This window comes from Xenopus laevis, chromosome 6L (genome assembly GCF_017654675.1).
Source record: "Xenopus laevis strain J_2021 chromosome 6L, Xenopus_laevis_v10.1, whole genome shotgun sequence".
In the NCBI taxonomy this organism is placed as follows: domain Eukaryota; kingdom Metazoa; phylum Chordata; class Amphibia; order Anura; family Pipidae; genus Xenopus; species Xenopus laevis.
Window position 1 is genome coordinate 2,834,612 of NC_054381.1, and position 22,376 is coordinate 2,856,987.

Consider the following 22,376-nt stretch of genomic DNA (forward strand, 5'->3'; position numbering starts at 1 on the left):
CAGGTGTGGCTGCACATGTCTAGCTGCAATTTCCCATAACAGGAATTCCAGAAGGGAACAAGAACGTGTTCATTTTCAAAAAAAAAATCATGCGGCATTGGGGAGAATGCGCTTAAAGGGATACTGTCATGGGAAAAAATAAAATTTTCAAAATGAATCAGTTAATAGTGCTGTTCCAGCAGAATTCTGCGCTGAAATCCATTTCTCAAAAGAGCAAACAGATTTTTTTATATTTAATTTTAAAATCTGACATGGGGCTAGACATTTTGTCAATTTCCCAGCTGCCCCTGGTCATGTGACGTGTGCCTGCACTTCAGGAGAGAAATGCTTTCTGGCAGGCTGCTGTTTTTCCTTCTCAATGTAACTGAATGTGTCTCAGTGGGACATGGGTTTTTACTATTGAGTGTTGTTCTTAGATCTACCAGGCAGCTGTTATCTTGTGTTAGGGAGCTGCTATCTGGTTACCTTCCCATTGTTCTTTTGTTTGGCTGCTGGGGGGAAAAAGGGAGGGGGTGATATCAGTCCAACTTGCAGCACAGCAGTAAAGAGTGATTGAAGTTTATCAGAGCACAAGTCACATGACTTGGGGCAGCTGGGAAATTGACAATATGCCTAGCCCCATGTCAGATTTCAATATTGAATATAAAAAAATCTTTTTGCTCTTTTGAGAAATGGGTTTCAGTGCAGAATTCTGCTGGAGCAGCACTATTAACTGATTCATTTTGAAAAAAAAAAATTTCCCCATGACAGTATCCCTTTAAATATTGTTTTCCCGAAATTTTAAAAAAAAGTGGATCGATAAACCAATTTATAAGCCTTCCACAAATAAGCACATAAGCACATGAAAATTTGTAGTGGAAAACTTCACCTGAATTGGCAATCAAAAAGAACATGGGATCCAAAAAAACATTGCTCTGACAGAAAAACCCGATAAAGAAGAAGTAATTAGAGAACATTTATCTCGTTTTATGAATAAATAGTATTTGCCTTTTTACTTTGGAATTGCAAACATTTCTAATCATATTTAAATTGTGCAAAAATGACATCATGTTTCAGCTGATGTTCATATTACATTTGTAAATATTATTTGTCATAAAACTGAAGATGAGGGATTATTGGTTTATTGGTTCAATCCTAGCAAAAATATGGACTTGTGCTACTAGTAAAGGCCAGATAAATGGTCTCCACTCCATTCTATAAATAACTATACCGCCCAATTAAAGAATTGTAATTACAAACATCCTGATAAGGCAGGGATCCCCAACCTTTAGAACCCGTGAGCAACATTCAGAAGTAAAAGGAGTCGGGGAGCAACACTAGCATGAAAAATGTTCCTGGGGTGATAAATAAGAGCTGTGATTGGCCATTTAGTTGCCCCTATGAGGATTGTCAACCTACATTGAGACTCTGTTTGGCAGTGCACCTGATTTTTATGCAAATAAAACTTGCCTCCAAGTCTGGAATTCAAAAATAATCACCTGCTTTGAGACCACTGGGAGCAACATGCAATAGGTTGGAGAGCAACATGTTACTCACGAGCTACTGTTTGGGGATCACTGTGATAAGGGATGGAGATAACTGACATAGTGTTACAACCAAAGAAAAACGTTTACCATAGAAGCACTCCATGTCAGTAATAAAAGAAAGTCATGGTGGTAAAACCGTGCCTATAAACAGTGTCAGACTGGGATGCCAGGGGCCCACCAGAGACCTTAGGCTGAGGGCCCACTTTCCAATCTATTATACCTCCACTCCACACTAAATCTCTTTATTCTCCTAGTCTCTACATAATGTTCTCTATTCTTCCATTATTAAGCCTCTTTTTCTTATAAATAAATAGGGAATGACCATGAAATAGGCTAAATGGTCAGAAGCAAGAGGCCCACTGACACCTGGGCCCACCGGGAGTTTTCCTGGTATCCCAGTGGGCCAGTCAGACACTGCCTATACATTTAAAGCAGAATAGCAGGTATTGTGCAACTGAAGAAAAAATTACTGCACTTCTATGAATAATTTTATGTAAATTGCAATGAGACAGATCTAAAATGCATGTGGATAATGCTGAATTCATGGTGGCTAATCCTATGATTTGCATAAAAAAAATCGAATCACTAAGATAACAGCAAGGAACTTGACTGATGGTAAGTTATGTGGCACCCAGATTTCTTTTCTACAAGTGGTAGAGTACAACCAGCAGGTGTTGTTTTGGTAAAGTAACTATTTATTTGACTGTTCTATTAAAGGAACAGTTCCGTCTAAAAATAAAAACTAGATAAATACAAGTAATGTATAAAGGCTGGAGTGAGTGGATGTGTAACATTATAGCCAGAACACTACTTCCTGATTTTCAGCTCTCTAACTCTGAGTTAGTCAGTGAATATAAGGGGGCCCACATGGGACATAACTGTTCAGTAACTTTAGTTTCAGTTACTTGATACACAGCATTCAGCTCAGATTCAAAAGCAACAGGTATGATCCATGTGGCCCCACTCAAGTCAATGATTTGTTTTGTCTGGTAACCAATCAGTGGAAAGCAAGAGAGCTGCAAAGCAGGAAGTAGTGTTCTGGCCATTATGTTAGACAATGAGAAAATTTACCAGCACTCACGGTCTTAGTTTGCAGGAAAATCTTGCTTTATTTTAGTGCGGTGATGCGACGTTTTGGAGGCCACACCCCTTTATCAAGCATACGGATCCCATGTTATACATCATATATATATATATATATATATATATATATATATATATATATAGGGTGATCAATTAAAAAATTTAACATACAAAATTGTAAAAGTATAAAAATCCACCCCCTTAGAGGCATATTAAAAATGTAAAAATTATTAAAGTGCAGTTCCTTGAATAAAGTCCAATATTCACTTAGCAAAAAAACTGTGATTGCATGTGATCCAGAAATCCTGTATTGAGTCCAATTAAAAAGTCAGTGTAGACAATAGTTTTTTATATACATATAGCCAATCCATAGGGCTTAATGCAACAATGAAACAAGCAGTGATATTGGGAAATACCTCGATACCATGTAACAAACATTAATATTAAATACATTTGGCAACAATTGTTACTATGAAGAACATTTTATAACAAAGTCTATAACAGGAAAGGGGAGGGGAGTTTTACCAATCCCTGGATATTGATCAGCGCTTATCTGAGAATATAGAGAAAAAGATAAGGGGTTTCACAAAAAGCAGGACAAGTTATATTCTTCCAGTGGCGGAACTACCAGGGGCGCAAAAGGTGCAGTCGCACCAGGGCCCCTGCCCCTGTTCCCTCTATGGGGCCCGCCGTGTCCAGTCCCGTTTTTGACAACCCATGCTGCTGCGCTGCCTTTACTGTGTGGCTCACAGCACTTCCAATTTTTTTTACAAAAGCAATTAGCATAGTGTCGCGTGAAGAGAATAGAGAAATGTGCTACTGATTCAGAATAGGAGACTGCTAACAGGAACGCAGTTCTGCTGAAGACAGCTAAGGGATTTTCTTAATGTTTAATTTATGTCCTTGGGGTTTCCAGATAAGATAAGTAAATATCCTGCTCCCTTTCAGCTCGGGTCCAGAGTTCTGGTGGATGATTAACTAATGCACACATCCCTGTCCATGCTTGCTGCTAGCCTGGAGATATAAGTTTAAGCACAGTTTTGCGAGGCTTTTGGAAAAGAACATTTTCTTATTCACAGGTCTGGAAACAAGATTCTATTTTAGGTTTTTAGTACCCTTTGCCATCAGGGAGAACAGAGACGTAACTAGAGGGGGGCGGGCCCTGGCGCGGGACGTGCAGCCGGGCCTCACCCCCCTCCGTATGGCCAGAAACGGACGCATTTCCCGCGGACGAGCTGCCGGGGGGCAATGAGGGGGTGCGGGCCCTGGCCCAATCGCACCCCCTGCTCCCCCGGTAGTTACGCCACTGAGGGAGAATGCTCCTAGTGGTGTGTGGCCGATACCTGGCATTTTGCCAATGTGCTTATTGTCACTACACTACTTGTTTGGAGCTTTTTTTTAGCTTTGCACAATATTAAATCAGTGGTCTGTGATGCCAGGGATATTTGTCTGGTATATGTGATAATGATATAAAGCAGGCAAAGGCATTGGGCTCAATGGGTCCTGGTGCAGCAGAGATTTGGGGGAAAGGCCAGAGTAAATAATAATTATTATTTATTACTTTTTGCTACTTATTACAGCGGCAGCCTACACTGTGTCCCCAACCCGAGTCAGGGTTCCAGACAGTGTGGCACAGTGTAGCCTGTTTACTTATTAGTAAATACTGTAGTAATAATTTGTATTTACTCTGCCATATTTACTTTTGCCTGCCCTTTATCATTGTAGGTATGCCGGGGTGTTGATGGTGCTGTAAAGCTTAATCTGCTAAATATCAATTTGTTGTAGTATACTGTCAGATCTGTGGTTAATATTCTGATTATCCGTTAAATACTAAAATGACTAGAATGAGTTAAATCAGGCATGTCCAAAGTGTGGCCCGTTTTCAAATTTACACCGGCCCTCAGCCTCCATCATCAAATGAATAATAATGCGGCCCCCCAGCACAGTGTGATCAGGAATCCCATAGCAGTAATATTTGGGCACATTAGTGAAATGATCTGCCACTTGGTCTATACTGTGTCTGTGAGCTGAAGTGTTAGTAATAGACACGTACTGACACATAGTGATACACTGCTCTCACACACTTCTTTAGGGCTGTGTGTGTCAGTGTGTGTGTGCGCGTGTGGGGGATTTGATACCCTTATTGTTTTACTTTATTTTATTAAGATTTTTCCGTTTGCGAATTAGGCTAGTTTTGGGCTACTTTTAAAATGGCTTTTGGCTACTTTTTGGCTAATTTTTTGATAGTCTTTGGCTGGTTTTGAAATGAAAACCTGGCAACCCTGAGAGAGCAGAAGAGGAGGGGGAAACAGAATGCAGGAAGAATGTAGGGTGGACAATACATTGTGGTTGGGGAGAAAATAAGATCCCTTAAAATATGGTCACAGAACAACCCCTCGTGACTTCTAATATCCTTATCATTTACAGTAGGGGGCACATTATCCCTTATAATACATGAGTGATACTCAGAGTTCCCTGTATAACTCAGCCTGCAGCCTTGTGCCTTTATATGGTCACAGAACAACCCCTCAGTGACTTCTAATATCCTTATCATTTACAGTAGGGGGTACATTATCCCTTATAATACGAGTGATACTCAGAGTTCCCTGTATAACTCAGCCTGCAGCCTTGTGCCTTTATATGGTCACAGAACAACCCCTCAGTGACTTCTAATATCCTTATCATTTACAGTAGGGGGTACATTATCCCTTATAATACATGAGTGATACTCAGAGTTCCCTGTATAACTCAGCCTGCAGCCTTGTGCCTTTATATGGTCACAGAACAACCCCTCAGTGACCTCTAATATCCTTATCATTTACAGTAGGAGGTACATTATCCCTTATAATACATGAGTGATACTCAGAGTTCCCTGTATAACTCAGCCTGCAGCCTTGTGCCTTTATATGGTCACAGAACAACCCCTCAGTGACTTCTAATATCCTTATCATTTACAGTAGGGGGTACATTATCCCTTATAATACATGAGTGATACTCAGAGTTCCCTGTATAACTCAGCCTGCAGCCTTGTGCCTTTATATGGTCACAGAACAACCCCTCAGTGACCTCTAATATCCTTATCATTTACAGTAGGAGGTACATTATCCCTTATAATACATGAGTGATACTCAGAGTTCCCTGTATAACTCAGCCTGCAGCCTTGTGTCTTTATATGGTCACAGAACAACCCCTCGTGACTTCTAATATCCTTATCATTTACAGTAGGGGGTACATTATCCCTTATAATACATGAGTGATACTCAGAGTTCCCTGTATAACTCAGCCTGCAGCCTTGTGCCTTTATATGGTCACAGAACAACCCCTCAGTGACTTCTAATATCCTTATCATTTACAGTAGGGGGTACATTATCCCTTATAATACATGAGTGATACTCAGAGTTCCCTGTATAACTCAGCCTGCAGCCTTGTGCCTTTATATGGTCACAGAACAACCCCTCAGTGACTTCTAATATCCTTATCATTTACAGTAGGGGGTACATTATCCCTTATAATACACGAGTGATACTCAGAGTTCCCTGTATAACTCAGCCTGCAGCCTTGTGTCTTTATATGGTCACAGAACAACCCCTCAGTGACTTCTAATATCCTTATCATTTACAGTATGCCTTATGCCTTATGTCATTATAATACAATGAAACCTCCATTTTACATGTCTTTTTTACATGTAAGTTTGGATTAATTTTTAGTATTTTATACAATGGCTAATTCTAATCAACTTTTCAATTGGTCTTCATTATTTATATTTTATTGTTTTTGAATGATTTTCCTCTGCTACATCTTTTCAGCTTTTAAATGGGGGTTATTGACCGCTTCTAAAAACAAATGCTTTGTAAAGCTACATATTTACTCTTGCTACTTTTTAATGACTAGTTTGTGTATATTGCCCCTCTTCTATTCATATTTCAGTCTCTTATTCAAATCAGTGCATGGTTGCTAGGGGAATTTAGACCTTAGCAACAGACTGCTGAAATTGCAACTGGAGAGCTGCTGAATAAAAAGCTAAATAAGTCATAAACCACAAATAATAAAAGTAAAAACCAATTGCAAATTGTCTCAGACTATCCCTCTCTACATTATACTAACAGTTAACTGATAGGTGAACAACCCCTTTAGGGGGCCCAGTTGTAATTTTCTGTACCGGGGCCCTTAGGGGTCTAGTTACGCCACTGTATTCTTCATTGAGGCCTTAGGGCATCAGGATTCCAATAGCCAAATCCAAAAGCATTCCCTCTGGAGTAATTTACTTTTTTTATCCCGGCCCTGTCTCATCTTAACCTTTTCTAGAATTTGCCATTGAAGCTGTGGCACTCGATGCCCCTGTGTGTGGAGATGTCTGGCTAATAGTGTTTCTTTTTTAGTTTTCTCCTTTGTTACCAGCAGGATTAGCCTGTGTCATTGGTGCTTGGTAATTCCTTATTGTATACTTATACTTTTTTTTTAGAGAGTCTTTCCTGGGAATTGCCAGTATAGTTTTTTTATTCAGCTCCAGGGAAGTTTTATCATATCCTTTCTCCAGGAATTTATTGACCATCTCTGTTGATTCTTTCTCATATAGAGCGTCAGTGGAGGTGATACGTCTAACCCTTAATAGTTGACTTTTGGGTAGTCCCTTACATAATCCTGGAGGATGATAAGAAGTAGGTCGCAGTAGATTGTTCCTATCTGTAGGCTTAGTATAGACGAGGTACCGTATATACTCGAGTATAAGCCGTCCCGAGTAAAAGTCGAGGTATCTAATTTTACCTCCAAAATCTGGGAAAGCTTATTGACTCGAGTATAAGCCGAGGGTGAGAAATGCAGCAGCTTCTGGTAAGTTTCAATCTCGTTTTTGGATGACTATTCTTAGGCGCCGGCTACTATTCTAAGGCGCCGGCAAATATTCTTAGGCGCCGGCTACTATTCTAAGGCGCCGGCGAATATTCTTAGGCGCCGGCGACCGTTTTTGCGCTTGACCCAAGTAAAAGCCGAGGTAGAGTTTTTCAGCATATTTTGGGGGCTGAAAAACTCGGCTTATACTCGAGTATATACGGTAATACAGTTTGTGTCAGAGTGTGTAATGTTAATATCCAAAAAGTGAATTTCAGTTTGACTGGCTTCCAGTGTCAATTTTATAGTGGAATGTTCCTCATTCAAATAGCTTAAAAAATCATTAAGATCTTTGCTTGTGCCGGACCATAGAAAAAATGCGTCATCGACATAGCGCATGTACCCGTGAATATACTGTGAGAATTGATCGTTGGCAAAAATAAATGTTTTCTCAAAAGAGTCCGTATAGATATTGGCATAGGCAGGTGCCATGTTGCCATGTTGTAAGTAGAATTCATCTTTACATTGAAAGTTGTTTATTAACAAAACGTTTTCGAGTAAATTACAAATAAAATGAATCCTATGATTTGGTAAATTCCATTGTGATAAATACACACGGGTACATTCAATTCCCTCATCATGGGGGAGTGAGGTAAATAAATCTTTAACGTCCAGAGAAGACATCAAAAAATCACCTGATTGTAAGTTTATGTTTTCAAGTCTGTTTAGGAATTCAGTGGTTTCCCTCAAACATGGTTACAAATGAATTACAAGATCCAGTAAATGCGGGTCAATGTATATTGCTAGCGGTTGCCAAATAGATCCAACATTAGAAACTATTGGTCATCCTGGAGGATTAATGAGCTGCTTGTGGATCTTAGGAAGAAAATAGATATGGGGGACTTTGGGGTGCTCAGACCTCGTCTGTAATCACACCCTCCATTACTGCAGCGTTAACTAGGATTTTATTAGCATTCTTATCATTAAATGTGGGGTCACTATTGAGCTTTTTATAGTGTGGAGTATTGTCTGAATGGAGTTTAGCTTCTAGTTCATAATCCGCTCTCACTTTGCCTTATGGTAACATTTCCACTGCAGCCGTTATAATTTATCTTTCCCTCTATAACTGTTAAAATATTTTAAATTGTTTAGGGAAACATAGTTGTACTTTGTGGCAACAGTATTCATGTAGGCATGTTTTGCATCATGTTTTTGTCCTGTAAATAAATAATTATAATAATATTGACACACTATTTTGTGTATTTTCTAAATGGAGAAATATTTAGATCAAGTGTTGGATTCATCATTGTATTTTAGCAATATCCTAGGAGTGCACTTGTAATGTCATTTCAGCCCTTCTTCTGATTTGTTTCTTATGTATTTGTATAAGATCAGAGTTGTATTTGCTTCTTTAAAATCTAAGAGAGGGAGTTCCATGTCTTTTATTCTCCTCAAACAAACTCATTTTCCCCACCCACTAAACATTTTTTGAAAACAGTATAGTGACTGGCTCCAGATATTTGTACTACAACAAACCTCAATCACAAAAAATAATATAAATATAGCCAGAGAAAAAATGGTCTGTTCTTACTGAAGTAGAAATGATCCCCATGAAATCAGACAAAATGGGGATACCACAAGGAAAAAATAAAATAATGAAAATCACCATGTTGTAGAGCTCTTCAACTTGATTAAATTGAGGGATCTGCCATCTCTGTGGGATGATTCTTTCCTGTTGGACTCAGGCTAAATGACCCTTTTGTCCTTTTATTAAAATGGCCCTGTATAAAGACTTGTCAATTTTAGAAATATTTTAGATGCCTTATTCACCAGTGCCATTATTACAGAAATTGGTCGTTAATTTACTATGACTATAGGAAAAGAAAGTTTGACCTAGGGGCACAAATACTAAGCTCGAGTGAAGGATTTGAATGAAAAAAACTTTGAATTTCAAAGTATTTTTTTGGGTACTTCGACCATCAAATAGGCTACTACGACCTTCGACTACAATTCGAACGATTTGAACAATTCGAACTAAAAATCGTTCAACTATTCGACCATTCGATAGTAGAAGTACTGTCTCTTTAAAAAATACTTTGAGTACATACTTTGGCAGTTTAAACCGACCGAGGTTCAATGGTAAAAATCGTTCGATCGAACGATGAAATCCTTCGAATCGAACAATTCGAAGGATTTTAATCGATCGATCAAACGATTTTTATTCAATCATAAAAACGTAGAAAAGTGCTGGGGATGGTCCCCATAGGCTAACATTGAACCTCGGTTCGATCGAAGTATTCGCGCTAAAATACTTCGAATTCAAAGGATTTTACTTTGAGGGTTAATTAACCATCAAAATTTCGACACTTGATAAATCTGCCCCCTAGTGTTAACTGTTCTTAGTAGAGCTGTGACAATGTGATGTTTATTAGGTTGTACCTGCTGATATAAACAATTATTTCAAGAAAGTTTAAGATGCCTGTTTAACCAGTAGGGAAATTAAATATTTTTCTTTCAGAAACTGTATTTTTTCAAAATGTATAATTGAAATCAAATATGTTAAAACATAATTTCATCTGATGAATTTTACTCTAACCAAAAAAAAAAACAAAAAACAATTTACCTTTACAGTACAATGCCTAAAGCAAAAAGAAAACACTGTAATGATAGTAATGATAGAGTAATGTTATATATGAAATATAATTTTCTTTAATATGTTTATATTGTTGTATTTAACATGGTGAAAAATGCAACTCAGAACAATATACTTAAAAGGTTTTAGGCGACAAGCTTTTTATCTAAAAATATTCAATTGTTTGATTCTCCAGTAATTGTGCAGACAAACTGAGTGAATTCAAGATATCACTTGGTTATTCTTCAATCAAAAAACCTGACCAAGGACGGGTACGTTTCATTAATATGCCTCCCCATGAAGCTGAGCAGTGGTATCATACAATAAATAAAATAAATTGGTCAACAAGAGACGGTAGAAAATGATAAAGTAGAAATATGTAGGGCATAATATGTGTTAAAGGGCAAGTCGACCACAAAATAAAAATTTCCCTAGTAAATGAAAACATAATTCTAAGTAACTTTCCAATATACATTTATTAAAAATGTTCAGTGCTTTTAAAGTTATTTGTAAAATGTTTGTAATTAAAAGCAGCATTTGCTCAGCTCCTGCTTGTTACTTTTTAAACAATGTTGCAAATATCCTGGTTCCCCAGCAGCAAAGTCAGGTCTGTTAATGAGCCGCCTTGTCTTACATTGTATCAACAGTCTGAGCCATCAGGACAGAGAATAGAAAGGGACAGACACTGATTTCAATAGCAATAAATATACAAATACATTTAAAACCATAGAAAATGTGTAACGAATTTATATTGCACAGTTGCTTAGAATTATGTTTTCTTTTATTAGGCACATTGACTTGCCCTTTAAAGTAGTATTATATAGTTTAGAATAATAGAGACAGCAGTACTCCATGCAATGTGCAAACAGTTTTATATTTTTTTTCCAGCAGTAGAGAAGATTCAATATCAACTGCTTTGTTGTAGCTATAGTTAAATTAACTTAGTAATTTAGACTGACTGAAAATCACATTGAAAAAAAAATTTCAGTGCCGCGCAGAGCAATGCCATTGGCGCATGTGCGCTACACCATGCGCGCCAAACGGAGCGGTGTGTCACAGTAGGGGGGCCGGAGGGAGGCCCTGGACAGCAGTCCCCCAGTCTGACCCTGGTACAAAATATTCATCTCTAGTTACTTCTAAGACCAACTTTCACTTTAAAATAATTTATGGAATGATATAATGGCTTTAAAGTATTATTGAGTTTCACAAGCCCATAACACGGTTATAATATTATGAGATGTACCTTGATAATGAGAAATAAGAATTCATTTCTCAAGGGGGGCATTTCTGTGGTACCAAACTCCAGTCACATGACTTAGACCACTGGCCACCGTTATACCTGGTCTGTGAGCAAATATGAGGCAGATCCTTTCTAATAAATAAGTCTGATGGCACCTTTTTTGTTTTTGTGTCTTAAACTCTGAGATGGTTATTTAGTGCAAATTCCTTCAGTCTCTCCCATTGGTCTCTATAGCCTAATGGTTGGGGTATTAGTTATTGAAACAGAGAGTCATGAGTTCCAGACCTACAGCTGACTTTATACAAAATGATTTACAGATAATATAATTTCAATCTCAATATTATATGCCATAAAACATAAAGACTTAGCACTAAAGACTATGTTTTATGGCATATGATATTGAATTTGAAATTTTAGGATTTGTCTTGAACTCATGACCCTCTGTTTTCAAAAACTAATACCTTAAACATTAGGTGACAGAGGCCAATGGGAAAGATTGAAGGAATTTGCACTGAATAAACATCTCAGAGTTTAAGACACAAACCCTAAGTGACACAAACGATTCACAAATAATCCAGACTGTGGCCAGCGCCGATCTGCCCCTTTATGCCGCCTGAGGCAGCCGTCCTTGACCCCTCCTCACGGCGCTCACATTTTCTGCGCAGGAGGGGGTCGGGCGCTGCAAGACACAATTGCGCTCTCTGCACTAGAAGAGCCGATTTTCTGGGTTGAAAACTGGAAATTTGGCCCTTAGTTACCAGGAGCGAGTGGATCAACTCACCTCATTGGTGGAGCCCCCCTGACTGTGACACACAATAGTAGTTTCCCAGGTTTCCCAGACCCAAATCCAAACATTCATGTCATTTACTTTTCTGCATATGAAGCAGATTCCCGATGTCTCGTTGTTCCTGTAAAGGGATTTCCATGCGCCATATTTAATAATGCAGCTGAAGGAAAGAAATGAAACGTGTTGTGGTTCATGAAAGTAACTGGGGAAGTGCACACAGCACACGTAGCGCCTCAATCCCATTTATTTACAGTGTGTCAGACACAAAACCAGGCTGCCTCTATCTCTACTACTTCTTAATAAGCCCTACAAAAAAGCGCTCACAGACAAGTCCTATACTCACACCCTGGTCTTCATATGAACGAGCGCCCATCTCTGATTGGCCCACTTTTCCTGATGAAGACACGCCCCCAGCAGTTTTACATGGAAGTCAGGTCAGTTGAACAATATAGTAAAAAATATGTTTTATTATGTTTTTTTTCCATCTTTCTCCTCACTGGGTTACAAATATGAATTAGTACAATGACATGGAGAGTAAACTACAAATCCCATGTGCAATTATTCCTTTAAAGGGGAGGTTCACCTGTAAGTTAGTGTTTAGTATGTTATAGAATGACTCATTCTTAGCAACTTTTCAATTGGTTTTCATCATTTTTTTTATCGTTTTTGAATTATTTGTCTACTTCTGACTCTTTTTAGCTTTTAATAGGGAGTCGCTGACCCCATCTAAAACCAAATGCTCTGTAAGGCTACACATGGAGTGTTATTGCTACTTTATTATTAATCACATTTCTATACAGACCCTCCTTATTCATATTCCAGTATCTCAATTAAATCAATGCATGGTTGCTAAGGTAAATTGGACCCTAGCAACCAGACTACTGAAACTGCAAACTAGAGAGCTGCTGAATAAAAAGCTCAATAAGTAAAAAATCACAAATAATAAAAATTTTAAACCCAATTGCAAATTGTCTCAGAATATCCTTCTCTACATCATATTAACAATTAATTGAAAGGTAAATAACCCCTTTAAGGAAAACAGCAATAATCAGCATCAGTCTGTTCCCTGCTGTACCAGTAAAGTCTTGGGACAATCCCCTGACATAAGAGCAGTGTTAATATTTCAGATTGATATGGCATCTTGGCTTTAATATGATCCTGCCCCTATACCCACGTAATATTGTATAACTGACTCACCCCAAGCAAAGTGTTGCTCAGCACTGATATACAATATGCGGCCAGGGGAGGGGCTGTACTGACTGGTTTAGATCTACAGGAATTACACTAATGTATCTTCTGATTAACCTATTCAATTAATAAAGTGCCATAGATACTAACTAATGATTCTCACCCAGGAATCCCTACCGACCCAGAATGCAGCATGAAGGGGCTCAGTGAATGTGACAGTGAAGGTGTGTAAGTGTCTGATTGGCTCACTCAGCTCATAAAAGGACAGACGTCCGGCCTCATAGTCCAATGAGATCCTGATTCTCCTGCAGGAAGAGACGTGGGGTAATTGTGTCCTTTTACTGTCATGTTCCACTGAATATCTGTTATTATTATTCCATCTGTACAAACACCAGGACTTGTTATTATTCCCAATCCAGGACTGATACCCTCTCCTCTCTATACTGGGATAGGCCACCCCTACCCCCCACTCCCCTGATTCACTGCCCTCCACTTCCCAGTAATGTCGCCCTGAGGGGAAACTCCTGCTGCTTAAAGCCTGAGCATAAAGCTGAAATCTCTCTGGGGATTGTGGGTAATGTAGTTCTGTTAGTGAGTAGGAAGCAGATTTCCTGTCCCCTGATACAGACACACGATTATGAGCTGTGTTTATATCCAGTAACAGGTCTGTAGCCTCCTGCCCATATACAGGGTCAAATCTACTGTTAGTAATAGAATTGAATGGGGAAATACTTGGTATTGTTTTTATCAATGACACAAAAAGTTCTGAGCCTTCTCCTCCACTGGTTGATGTTCCCAAATGATGGGCTAATTTTGTATTTACCCCAGTCCCAATGGCAGCTAAGCCTGTGAGTAATGTCTCTGAGATCAGATCCACATCCAGATCCCCTACAGCAGGGACCTTTATATCATGTCTCTCTCTGCCCCCCTCATTATCTGCAGCTCCATGTGATTCCCGTTCCTGTAGGACAGTGAGTGGATCTGCCATGTTGCACAGCTCCTCAATGTGACGGATCTTCCTGGACAGCTCGTCCTTCTTTATTTCCAGCTGCTCCATCAGATCAGTGAGTGTGAGTGAGAGCTTCTCTTTCTGGCTGGAGATGTCACTCAGGAGTCGCTTCTCTAGGGCTTCCAGCTGTTCCCTGATGTCTCTAAACAGGGCAGTGACTCTCTCTGTCTCACCGGCTGCTTTTTCTGCCACTTCTCTCCTGCGCTCCTGCAGTCTCTGGGCTCCTCTCTCAGTCTCCTCTCTCTCTGGCCTCAGTTTCTCCACAACTTTCCTCAGTGTCTCTTTCTTCTTCTCAGAGGCCTCACTCAGCAGCTCCACCCTGTGGCCCCTGTGCTCTCCGGCCAGACAGCAGGACACACAGATACAGGTTTCGCAGCAGTAAAACTCCAGGATCCGCTTGTGTACAGAACATTTTCTCTCCATGAAGGAATCAGTGGGTTGGGTCAGTACATGTTCTGCTGACTTGCTGTGCATCCTCAGGTGGGTCTCACACACAGAAGCCTCACAGTGCAGACAGGATTTAACAGCAGGTACAGGAGAGAGGACACAGTAGGTGCAGGGAATCCCAGTGTCCCCCGGCTCGGGCTGAGCAGAAAGGAATCGCTCTGCTATGTTCCCCAGAGTTCTGTTCCTGGGCAGGGCAGGGCGCTCCTTAAACTCCTGTCTGCATTCAGGGCAGGAATAAGGCCCAGATCCCTCCTGGGTGCCCAGCACCCTCCCAATACAGCCCCGGCAGAAGTTATGGGCACACGGCAGGGATACAGGATCAGTATAAATGCTCAGGCAGATGGAGCAGCTCAGCTCGTCTCTCAGATCAGCAGCCGCCATCACTGAGAGCAGGAACAGCAACTGAACAAGAAACGAAACTGAAAGACAAACAGCACTTTGTACTCCTGGGAGTTAACCCTCTCAGTTCTGGATACAGTGAGTATCAGGCTCAGAAATATTTGTATCGTTAGACAGAAACTCTGTAACAGTGAGTAAAAGAGGTGAGTGAGAGGAGGGAGTATGGCAGCTCCACTCATAATAACTAGTGTGATCTTAATCCTCCCTGGAAAGAAACAAACAAGTTGCAGGTAAGTTGGCAGAGTTCGTTGGTAGTGACTCCCCCAGCAATGCAGTCAGTCAGGGGATGTAATACAGTGAGTAACCAGTGGCCATACAGCTACACTGCAACTACAACTCTCAGCACTGACAGCTCAATGGTGACTGAGTGACATTGGCAGGTTTGTTTTTTTCAAAACACATCAGTTAATAGAGCTGCTCCAGCAGAATTCTGCACTGAAATCCATTTTTGCACATTTTTGTTTTATAATTAATTTTGAAATCTGACATGAGGCTAGACATATTGTCAGTTTCCCAGGTGCCCCCAGTCATGTGACTTGTGCTCTGATAAACTTCAGTCACTCTTTACTGCTGTACTGCAAGTTGGAGTGATATCACCCCCTCCCTTTTCCCCCCAGCAGCCTAACAACAGAACAATGGGAAGGTAACCAGATAGCAACAGGCCCGGACTGGCAATCTTTGGGTTCTAGCAAATGAATGGGCTGCTATAAGGTCCCATAGAAAGTCACTATTTAGTGGGCTGGTGGAGGCTATTTGGCCCTCTTTGTACCTGAAATGCCAGGGACTATTTTAATTCTCAGTCCGAACCTGAGCAGATCCCTAACACAAGATATCAAGCAGTTTCTATACACTTCTGTCCCAATCATTTTTGCTGGGGATTGTAACCAGGTCTTAACTGCTGAGGACAGAACTGGGAGGCTGAATAAATATCAGAGCTTGTTCTTTAAGACTCTGATAGAAGATGCTGAGCTGCAGGACTTAGTCATTGTAAATAGGAGAAAAGGAAAACACACACATATAGATGTGGGGAGCGCAGCAGCAGAATTGATAGGGTTTTTATTAAAAAGAAGGAAGATTTTTCTAATGTTAAGGAAATAGGGGTTGAATTTTCAGACCATTTAGCTTTATTTTTTCATTATGGTCTGTTAGGTAGGATGGGTTTTGGAAAGGGTTTTGGAGGTTGGGGAAGGAGCTGCTAGAGGAGGAGAGTGTTAGAAGGACTTTTAAGAATCTTTTACAGAATGAAGTATCTAAGATAGAGTTTTTCAATTGTGTTTCAGATTGGTGGGAATCAGCTAAGGATACTTTCCGGACTTCTTTCAGAACTGCCTCTTTTAAAAAAGGGAGGGCTAAAGAAAAAGAGAGCTGGTCTCTAAGAAGGAAACTTGAGATCTGTATTTCGAACGGGGAGGGGGGAGAAAAAGTTAACCGGCTTAAGTCCCTGTTGAGGCAGTGTCAGTACAACCGGCTTAAGTCCCTGGTTTTAGAGAGGGACTATGGGAACTCAAATTCCCCGGACCCTTACCAGAACTGTAAGGAGACATTTAAAAAGAAGCAGTTGAGGGTAGGGTTGCCACTCGGCCTAGCTGGTAAAACACCCGGCAAGGCCGGGGCCGGTATTACAAATTTACCGGCAATGTAGCTGCCGATTAATTTGTAATACTGCAAACAAAAGCCCTCGGCCATCCCAACCCGCTCAAAAGTTACCTTTTTTTTTTTGCTCACTCCAGGCCCATCGCGTGTGTAGAACCCGCCCCTTTACAGAACAACACGCCCCTTTTACGGCACACCAGCCCACTTTTGCATCAAGTCCCACCCATTTGCTCCCGCCCCCACTTTCCCCCTTTGGTGTCAGAGATAACAGAGGAGGAGGTACTGCAGGCAATTGAAAAACAGCAGAAAAGGAGGGCCCCTGGGCCAGATGGTTTCACTGCAGAGTTTTACAGCAGGTTTAAAGAAGAGTTAGTTCCGGTTCTTACTGAAGTCTTTAATGACTGTCTGACCAGGGGATGCCTTCCTACATCTATGCAGTCCTCCTCTCTGGTTCTGATATCAAAGGGGAAGGATTCGAGGCACATTGAGAATTGGAGGCCGATTGCCCTTCTCAATTGTGATAGGAAGATTCTGGTTAGGATTCTCTCACAAATGTCCTCTGAGTCCACTTCTGTATGTTTTCTCATTAGACCCATTCTTGAAGAGACTGCAGGATTGTGGGCTTGGGGGGATTCCATTTCCGTGGGATCGATCCTTTAAGTCCATAGCCTATGCGGACGATGTCACTCTAGTAATATCAAAACCTGAGGACTCTAGAGGGGGAACCAAGCTTCAGGCTTGAGAAAATCCCAGTGGCCCCAGGTTTAGTTAGAATTCTAGGGATTAAATTTGGGAAGGGAGATCTTGCTAAGGCAAATTGGGAAGACAAACTGAATGCTGGTCTAGCAAAGGTTCAGTGGTGGAAATCCTGGAAGCTGACCTATAGAGAGAGGATTCACATTATTAAGACCTTCCTGGTGTAGCGCTATAGTAAATTGTGTGTTATTTACACCACTATTGAGCTCCACTCCCAATAAATGTGCTCCGGCTGAGACCTGTAATCTTAGGGAGTGAGCCCTCGCAACGGTGTGGAGGCAGGATGTAGTGTAACTGTAACTGGATTCAGGGTATAATAATTGGGCGCCAGTGGTTCTTATAACTTAAACATGAACTGGTTTATTGAACATACACAATCCCCAGTGGAGTATACAATAGAGCATGACAGGATTTAGCATCACATTGAATAGGCAATACTCACAGCACCATATGGTCAGTAATAGTCCCCACAGGCAAGAGGACGTGCTCAGCAGCAATAAAGGTACAACCAGCTTTCAGCCTTTTCCCTAAGTGGAACCTGAGGGGAATCTATCTACCCTGTTCCTATACACTTAGTCCCTACTTCTGGGCTATTAGTACCCGGGATCTTAATCCCTCTGACTCTCCTCGTCGGAGCCTGGAGCTGCTCAGCTAAATAACCTGTCTGTCTGTCACTCCTAGAGTGACCTATAATGGTGAGTAGCCTATTCTTACTAGACCTGACCTGTCTAGGTTCCACAGAGCTCTGCCTGCCTGTCCCTGGGGTTGTGGGGTGGAAGAGACGCAGCAGCATTTCCTACTGGAATATCCAGTTTCCTCCTCTCTAAGAGACAGTGGGGCAACAGCTTCAGCTCTAAATATGTTCAGAGATTTGGACTTTGCTGAACTTTCATATGGTGTCATTAAGAACGGTAAAGCAGGAATCAGACTCACACTGTATATAATTCTGGCAGTTATGAGGTATCACTTATGGCAAACGAGGTGCAGAATGACCCTGAGTCAGTTGCAACTGTCAATTGAAAATGTCACCAATGCTATTTGTCGAGATATTGTTATTAGTAAAACTAAGGAGACTGGGTTTTTTGATATGTGGGAAGGGGTTAATTTGTCTTTTTCAAATGTTTGATGTTTGATTTGTAAGTAATGCAATATTTTTCTTTGTTCTTTTCTGATTTGTTTTTGGAATTTTGATTATTTTGATTATTGGACCAGAAAAAGCCACATACAGGGCCACTCCTGTCATGAGACAAGGTGAGAATCTTGAGCGACCACCTCTGGCAAATTTAAAGGAAAACTATACCCCCCAAAATTAGTTCTTGAGCAACAGTTTATATCATATTAAGTGGCATATTAAAGAATCTTTACAATCTAGAATATATATTTAAGTAAATATTGCCCTTTTACATCTCTTGCCTGGAACCCCCATTTTGTGATGGTCTCTGTGCTGCCTCAGAGATCACCTGACCAGAAATACTGCAGCTCTAACTGTAACAGGAAGAGATCAGCTGACCAGAAATACTGCAGCTCTAACTGTAACAGGAAGAGATCACCTGACCAGAAATACTGCAGCTCTAACTGTAACAGGAAGAGATCAGCTGACCAGAAATACTGCAGCTCTAACTGTAACAGGAAGAGATCACCTGACCAGAAATACTGCAGCTCTAACTGTAACAGGAAGAGATCACCTGACCAGAAATACTGCAGCTCTAACTGTAACAGGAAGATATCACCTGACCAGAAATACTGCAGCTCTAACTGTAACAGGAAGAGATCACCTGACCAGAAATACTGCAGCTCTAACTGTAACAGGAAGAGATCACCTGACCAGAAATACTGCAGCTCTAACTGTAACAGGAAGAGATCACCTGACCAGAAATACTACAACTCTAACGGTAATAGGAAGAAGTGTGGAAGCAAAAGACACAACTCTGTCTGTTAATTGGCTCATGTGACCTAACAAGTATAGTTTGTTTGTGTGCACCGTGAATGCTATGATGCCAGGGGGTGGCCCTTATTTTTTAAAATGGCAATTTTCTATTTGTGATTACCCAATGGCACATACATAGAAAAGTATATTATTATGAAAATGGTTTATTTACATGAAGCAGGATTTACATATGAGCTGTTTTATGCAATATCTTTTTATAGAGACCTACATTGTTTGGGGGTATAGTTTTCCTTTAATAGCCAAATTTCTTTTTTTTAACATGGAAATTCAGCTCTGCTAATTTAACGAGTGCAATAGCGCTCACTGCACTATTTATGGGGCCCCCCTGGACCTGCTCCGAAGCTAAAAGTTGTAAGAAAAAAACATCCATAAAACCTCCCTAGTACCTTAAGACAGTGACCAGCTCCCATGAACTAGTGGCTAAATGATTCCATTAACAAATGAAGTTAATTTAAGGCTCGTTAATGGGATTATAAATACAAAACAGCATTTTTCCTAATGAAAGAAAATGTAATTGTAGGTGCCTCTTAAACATGAATTCATCAAATATTTTCCATAGATTGTTATTCGTAGATCTATCGGCATTTCTCATCTCCTTGTTCTGACTCTTTACATGGTACAGGTATGGGACCTGTTATCCAGAATGCTCGGGACTTGGGGCTTTCTGGATAACGGATCTTTCTGTAATTTGGATCTTCATACCTTAAGTCTACTAGAAAATCATGTAAATGTTAAATAAACCCAATAGGCTGGTTTTACTTCCAATAAGGATTAATTATATTTCAGTTGGGATCAAGTACAAGCGACTGTTTTATTATTACACAGAAAAATGACATTATTTTTTAAAAAAATTTTTTGGCTACTTCGACCATTGAATGGGCTACTTCGACCTTCGAAAGGATTCGAACTAAAAATCATTCGACTAGTCGATCATTCGATAGTCGAAGTACTGTCTCTTTAAGAAAAAACTTCGACCCCCTAGTTCGCCACCTAAAAGCTACCGAACCCAATGTTAGCCTATGGGGAAGGTCCCCATAGGCTTGGCTAAGTTTTTTTGGTCGAAGGATAATCCTTCGATCGTTGGATTAAAATCCTTTGAATCGTTCGATTCGAAGGATTTAATCGTTCGATCGAATGATTATTCCTTCGATCGTTCGATCGAACTTTTTGCGCAGAATCCTTTGACTTCGATATTCGAAGTCGAAGGATTTTCATTCCCCAGTCGAATATCGAGGGTTAATTAACCCTCAATATTCGACCCTTGATGCATCTGCCCCTAAAAGTCAATATACAGAAAAGCTTTGCTATAAAGTGCCGTTAAGCCTGCAGAAATGTCATATCTTAAGCGCATTTAAATTCTTGTGCGCATTGGAATGAAACACGCGACTATATGTAGATTGAACTAAAATCGAGTTCAATTTGTTCTAAAGATATGGAGTAAAACACAAGATTGAATACATAACATGTAATTGTACATTGTTGTTTACACATTAACTAAATCAACTTTGGTTTTTACAATCGGAGTCGTTTTGCGCTTGGGATACATCCGCTGATTGTGTTGGGAATGGAAGCGCGTCAGTGGAGGTGGTAGAATTCGAAGCGCTACCGTGGGAGTGATATCCGTTTGATGAAAATTGACAAAGCGATTTCATTTAACTGCATTTTAGTTCATGAATTTTAAAGAAATTGCTAAAAAGAAACTGTTTTGATTGGTAACCTATTACAATTGTAACTTCAATGAATTATGCCAAACTGGAACCGCATTTGTGCAAATGTATTAGCGGTATAATGTCATTTATCTTCTTTAAGGTTAATACGGAAGTGATATTTATTTTATCCATGTTAAACATTGTTTGCAGCACAAGGGTTAATAAGCCAGGTTGTTTAATTGTAATTATTGAAGTCATGTCCGGTAAAGTGGTTAATAAAGCCATTAGCTGCTTTTATGTGTAATACCTATGACTACATATGGGTTGATACGAAAATAGGGTTGCACCAAATCCAGGACTCTGCCTTTTTCAGCAGGATTCAGATTTGGCCGAATCCTTCTGCTCGGCTGAACTGAATCCTAATTTGCATATGCAAATTAGGGACGGGGAGGGAAATTGCATGACTTTTTGTCAGAAAACAAGGAAGTAAAAAATGTTTTCCCCTTCCCACCGCTAATTTGCATATGCAAATTAGGATTTTGATTTGGTTCGGTATTCGGCCGAATCCAAAATAGTGGATTCGGTGGATCCCTATACGAAATGCGTCAGGAAATTGATGCTTTTAACAAGTTTAAAATAAAAGTTTACTTGTGTAACCTACACGGATGGATACGGAGTGCTCATCTAACATTGTATACAGATCATGGCGGGCTCCCAATCTGTAGGGGGTAGAGTAGGGGGTGGCACAGATTTTTCAGTGTTCTTTGCCCTCTATCACCTCCAGTTTGTCCCCCATCCACCCTCAGGCCACTTTAATTTTCCATCCTCATTCAGATTGTACACCGAGTAAGTCTTTGAGATTCTTCTAAGAGAAGCGAATCGTATTGGAGAAGGTGATTGACATCATTAGGCTATGTGATAATGGGCTTGAAAAACATTTAATTTAGCACTGCTGGGTCCTAGGTTCAATTCCAGAGGACTTTAGCAGGTAACTACTGACCAGCAACTCTTATGATCTGGTTGTTGGGGGTTCTGGGAATTGAGACTGGACTGAACGACAGAAAACACAAATCCTGCATTCATTCTCATGTACTACAGCTCCCAGAATCCCCTGATACCAGTCAGGGAGAAGTCATTATGTCACAAGCAATACAAGAGCCTGATTGGTCCTGACAAAGACAGGGGTCATTTCTACAGGCTCCCGTTTTTCTTTCAGGTCTGTGTTCAGGTCAGACTGTTGGTTGTGGCACGTCAGACTGTTTCATGTATTATACAGGCATATGAGTTATGGC

General features: G+C 40.3%; 2 protein-coding genes across 5 annotated transcripts in view; both read right to left on the reverse strand.

The window, feature by feature from the left end:
* The window catches only part of XB5897957.S (hypothetical LOC495453 S homeolog), a 658,286-nt gene that overhangs the window by 193,494 nt on the left and 442,416 nt on the right, over window positions 1-22,376 (reverse strand).
* On the reverse strand, window positions 13,063-15,550 carry LOC121394812 (E3 ubiquitin-protein ligase RNF135-like). The gene has a single exon (XM_041566925.1). The coding sequence runs from the start codon at window positions 15,118-15,120 to the stop codon at window positions 13,429-13,431; it is 1,692 nt and encodes a 563-aa protein (XP_041422859.1). The 5' UTR covers window positions 15,121-15,550; the 3' UTR covers window positions 13,063-13,428.

Coding starts and splice junctions, on each gene's coding strand:
- LOC121394812 (XM_041566925.1), bottom strand. CDS start 15,120: ATGGCGGCTGCTGATCTGAGAGACGAGCTGAGCTGCTCCATCTGCCTG.